The following is a 5371-nucleotide window of genomic DNA, read 5'->3' as shown; positions in this document are numbered from 1 at the left end:
GGATGAACTCCTACCACAAAATCGCATGAAAGCAATTCAAGAGGAATTGGCGGGATTCTTTCTTGACCACGTCATCAATAAAACCGGAGAATACCATGTGGAACTTGAGTTCAGATGCTAGGGGATTGTAAGAGATCTTACATTGTGTGTGTGTGTCTATATATATACATATATATAGCGTCGGATAAATATACGAAAACTTGTTGTTCGACCAATCTCTCGGAGAAGAAGAGGTCGGTCACTTCTGTCTATAATGTTCATGACGATCTTTTGTACTTAATGGTTTCCTTCATTTGCTTACTAGCTAGCGTGTCGAGTCCTCTCAATACGTATAGTACGTAGCATCGACAGATAAGAGAGGGCACTTCTCTCTATTAGCTAGCTAACACAATATATGAAACCCCTAAATTAACCTACAAAACCGCCCAAAACCCCCAACCCCCCCCCCCCCCACCCCCCTTCAGAAAAAAAAAGCAAAAACCCTAGCCCCTGAACTGCTGACGCGTGGATGCTTATTGGTCCCGGTTGGTGCTACCCTGTCTGGGCAAGCCGCAGCGGCCATGTGGAGGCCCATCTGTTCTGGTTGGTATAAGAACCGGGACTAAAAGTATTGGGCTTTAGTACCGACCCTTTAGTCCCAGTTGCCGAACCGGGACAAATGGGCCTTATGAACCGGGACAAATGGGTCTTTTTCTACTAGTGTTATGTGACCTCATGATATCTTAATATAAATCATGAAATTTAATGGCATGAATCATCTTAATTAATAATTAAAATGAGATCCATATGCGTTAGCACTCATGACGATATTTTTATAGAAGAATACAATTGTTTTCCTTTTACTCGAGCAATCTCTATATGGTAGGAATATATTATAAATTCCTACTTTCCAATTGTGGTGTTTTCTATTTTTCTAACCGTTATCAAATATGAGTGTGGATGACCTCATAGATGACCTATTACCTCGTTCAATCTATACCCTTGGATCGAAAATAATTAAGAGTTGCCAATATAAGTGCGGGTGACATCATAGATGACCTATTACCTCGTTCAATCCAAACCCTTGGATGGTAAATAATGGACAGTTACCAAATATGAGTGCGGGTGACCTCATAGATGACCTATTACGTCGTTCAAGCCAGACCCTTGGATCGTAAATAATGGACAGTTACCAAATATGAGTGCGGGTGACCTCATAGATGACCTATTACGTCGTTCAATCTAGACTCTTGGATCGAAAGTAATGGACGGTTCATAATAGTTCTGGCCATCTTAAAATTTGTACTATTATAAATAACGAGAACAACAATATGCCTTCCTCAATCCACACACACACACGGCGCACTCTAGCACCATACTACATACGTGACCCAGCGCCGTTTCACAGGCCATGGATTCACCGCTGCCGTTCCTGGTCGCGATGTCGTCGTTGCTCCTGATCCTAGCCGGCCTGTACATGACGCGCCTCGGCCTGCTCGGCAAGAGGCGCCGGAGCTACCCACCCGTCGCCGGCACCATGCTCCACCAGCTGCTCAACTGGGGCCGTCTGCCGGAGTACATGACGGAGCTCTCCCGCAGGTACCGCACCTTCAGCATGCTCACCCTGACCCGCAGCTCCGTCCACACCGTCGACCCGGCCAACGTCGAGTACATTCTCCGGACCAACTTCGCCAACTACGGCAAGGGGACGATGACCCATGACACGATGGAGGACCTCCTCGGCGACGGGATCTTCAACGTCGACGGCGCCAAGTGGCGTCACCAGCGGAAGGTCGCCAGCTTCGAGTTCAGCATCCGAATGCTCCGGGACTACAGCAGTGGCGTGTTCCGCGACATGGCTGCCCAGCTCGCGGGCATCGTGGCCGCCGCCGCGGCTGCCGGGGAGAGGTTGAGCATGGAGGATCTGTTCATGCGGTCGACGCTGGACTCGATTTTCAAGATTGGGTTCGGGGTCAACCTGGGCGCGCTCTCCGGATCCAACGAGGAGGGTGCGGCGTTCGCCAGGGCGTTCGACAACGCCAGCGAGCAGGTGCTGTACCGGTTCTTGGACCCGCTGTGGAAGGCCAAGAGGCTCCTCAACATCGTGTCGGAGGCGGCCATGAAGCGGTCGGTGCGCACCATCGATGACTTCGTGTACACCGTCATCGACAAGAAGATCGAGCAGATGGGCAGAGATGGACAAGAATTCGTACGTAAACTTTAATTCCCTCTTGCAACATGAGATTGATTGGCAGCAAATCTGTGACATTTGTTGATTTGGCAGGCCAAGAAACAGGACATACTATCGAGATTCCTGCTGGAGAGGGAGAAAGACCCCGGCTGCTTCGACAACAAGTACCTGCGGGACATCATACTCAACTTCATGATCGCCGGCCGCGACACCACGGCGGGCACTCTATCGTGGTTCCTCTACGTCATGTGCAGAGACCAGCGCATCCAGGACAAGATCGCAAGGGAGGTGCGGGAGGCCACCACCGGCGACCGCCAGAACGTGGGCGGCCTGCAAGAGTTCACGGCGTGCCTGACCGAAGACGCCATCAGCAGCATGCACTACCTCCACGCCGCACTCACGGAGACCCTCCGGCTGTACCCGGCGGTGCCCACCGTGAGTTGACCCTGATCATCCGGATTTGTGTTTCCATTTGTCTCACGGCCGGGGAAGTGATTATTGGTTGTTGCATCGCAGGACGTCAAATGTTGCTTCTCAGATGACACGTTGCCGGACGGGCACACCGTGAGGAGAGGGGACATGGTGAACTACCTGCCGTACGCGATGGGCCGAATGAAGTTCCTGTGGGGCGACGACGCCGAGGAGTTCAGGCCAGAGAGGTGGCTCGACGACGAAGGTGTGTTCGTCCCGGAGAGCCCCTACAAGTTCACCGCTTTCCAGGTAAATAAATCATCCATATTTTCAAGGACCAATAAACTACGACCTGATCCAGAATTCACGTGTATGTATTTTTGTCCTCTTGTTCAACCTAGGCGGGGCCTCGGATCTGCTTAGGAAAGGAGTTCGCGTATAGGCAAATGAAGATATTTGCAGCCACTCTTTTCTACCTTTTCAGGTTTGAGATGTGGGAGCGCGACTCGACGGTGGGGTATCGCCCGATGCTCACGCTTAAAATGGACGGCCCGCTCTGTGTTCGTGCGTCGCCCCGGCGATCAACCGAAAACTAGCATGATTGTGCTGCTATAAGAAGTCTAGTCTCAAAATGTGCGCATGTTCCCTTGTGCTATTGTGTGGAGCTTTGATAATATTAGATCATCGAAGACGTCTGTTGCTACGCACGTTCATTTTGACATTATGATATTAGTGATGATGAATTCATATGCAAGAATAATATTTTTATTATGTGATATAATTATCACATCCATGAAACATGTCCTTTTACCTGTGTTTTGGCACCTGATATTCATCTGATGGTTTTGTACATTTGTGCATATTTATTTTTGACCCAAGCAGGTTCACTACTGATGGAGAAAACATATGTTCATTAATATATTTTCTGTAGGAATATGTTAGATGGTAATAAGGTCAGTAGCTTTTGATTTTGTATAAGAATAGAAAGGGTTCTAAATCCTGACAAATCTAGGACAAGCTTTTTGGGACCAAAGGAGTAGGGATGATACCTGTCGGGTTTGGGTACGGGTGAAGTTACCTCATACCCTTACCCATCCCTCTCGAACTTATCCATCACCTGTATCCATACCCGTGAGCGGGTACAATTTTCCTCCATACGCATCACCCGACAGGTGAAATGGGTACTCACGGGTAAAAATACCCCACATCGATTTGAGCAGCAATCAATGTATGCACAAATACATCATACCATCTATATACAAAAAAAAATATAAGATCAATGCTTATGTTCATAAAATCAAACACAAAATTGAAACTCACCAGTCGAAATATCCTTGCTCTTGTTCTTGTGCGTCGTGGCAGCAGAGGATCGACCATTGCGAAGCAGGCTAGGGCGAGGCGGACGGCTTGATGTTGTCGGCCGAGGACTTGGACCTTTCCTGGCGGGCGGAGACGGATGACACCATCCAGGGTTGGGCTTGGGATCGGGGTAGTCGGGCCATGATACTTGCCGTGGTCGTCGCCGCCCTCTGGCTCAGTCCGCTATTCACGTTCACCCAAGCACCAATCACGTTATTCACGGAGAGAGAGATATATGGGAGATTCATTTCCGTGTATGTGCCTACGTGGGCTACGGGATTAGATGTATTTTATGGTAAAGTCAGATTAGCTAAATGATATGGTGATCCGACATTTTTTCTTTCGGTGGCTGCTATGGTGATATCAGAGGCAGGTGACCGGCGTTGGTGTCAAGCTCAGAGACATTCTGTTGTCTTTTCAGTTTTATCATGTCGGTCTTTATGTGACATGTACTTTAATCTTTATGATACTAGTAAAATGCCCATACATTGCTATGGGCCATAATGCGGGTAAATGAATCAAATAGATTATTAAGTGACATAGATAAGTGATGAAAGTGAACAAAGTCATAGCCTGCATTCTTCATTTCAAATTGGTCAGCAATATAATCCATCCACCAATAGTACTTGATTCAAGCACAAGCTTTTGCATCACATTTGTAGAGCAATTAAGGTTTTAGCAATTTCATAATTGAACGATTATATGATATCTCAATGTTGTAAGTTCTCCTTTAGCTGAAGGTCCACGGGAATAGTGACCACGGTCTCCATCTTGAGAGTTTCTTTTGTAGAACAGGGCATGCAGTAGGGTCATGAGGGCTTCGCTGCATGGGGACATTGACTTTGTTGGTTTCATGTTGACAAATGAAGTGTGAACCTTAAGTCAATGGAAGTCACTGGCTTTTCAATGTGCGATGATTAGCTTTGTTCATTTTATGTTGGCAACATAAATAAATAAAAGTAACTACGTGTGGTTATGCACATATCAACTAATGCACAGAAGTTTGAATTATATACTAAGTATGCTACTTGAAACTCAAGCTAACATGAATATATATGTTATTGAAAGTAAACATCTCTTGTGAAAAATGTGTTTGCTTCACCCGAGGAACTATGAACCAATACAAAAGGTGTACATGTGGCGACTTATGATTAATACTATCTGCCAATGGCAAATAGTTTCCACTTCCCATACAAAAAGCACAAATTATTTGCTTGCCTTATCATTCAAGATCGGGTTTGGACGGCGGATAGACTTTAATGGAGAGGATGGCCAAACTGTGGTCTCTCTAAGCTTTGTAAAAAGGATTCGGAGACGGCAGCGTGGAACTAGAGACGACAGCGCAAATCATCTTCCAGTGCCGATACACAATGCGCACTTGGATGGAGAAAAAAAATTGGATGAGATCGACCAATCTGTATATCACTATCT

General features: G+C 46.8%; 1 protein-coding gene across 1 annotated transcript; it reads left to right on the top strand.

Annotated features, from left to right (window-relative positions):
* Positions 1–1343: 1343 nt before the first annotated feature.
* LOC125547905 (cytochrome P450 704C1-like) lies at positions 1344–3361 on the top strand. The gene is made up of 4 exons (XM_048711642.2): positions 1344–2188; positions 2264–2605; positions 2687–2890; positions 2983–3361. Exons 1-4 carry the CDS (start codon positions 1391–1393, stop codon positions 3175–3177), a joined length of 1539 nt encoding a protein of 512 aa, XP_048567599.2. The 5' UTR covers positions 1344–1390; the 3' UTR covers positions 3178–3361.
* The last annotated feature ends 2010 nt before the right edge of the window (positions 3362–5371 follow it).

The sequence above is a fragment of the Triticum urartu genome, chromosome 3A (genome assembly GCF_056163025.1).
Source record: "Triticum urartu cultivar PI428250 chromosome 3A, HENAU_Tu73, whole genome shotgun sequence".
Lineage (NCBI taxonomy): Eukaryota > Viridiplantae > Streptophyta > Magnoliopsida > Poales > Poaceae > Triticum > Triticum urartu.
Note: the sequence above shows the minus strand (reverse complement) of the source record. Positions and strands in the feature narration are given on the sequence as shown.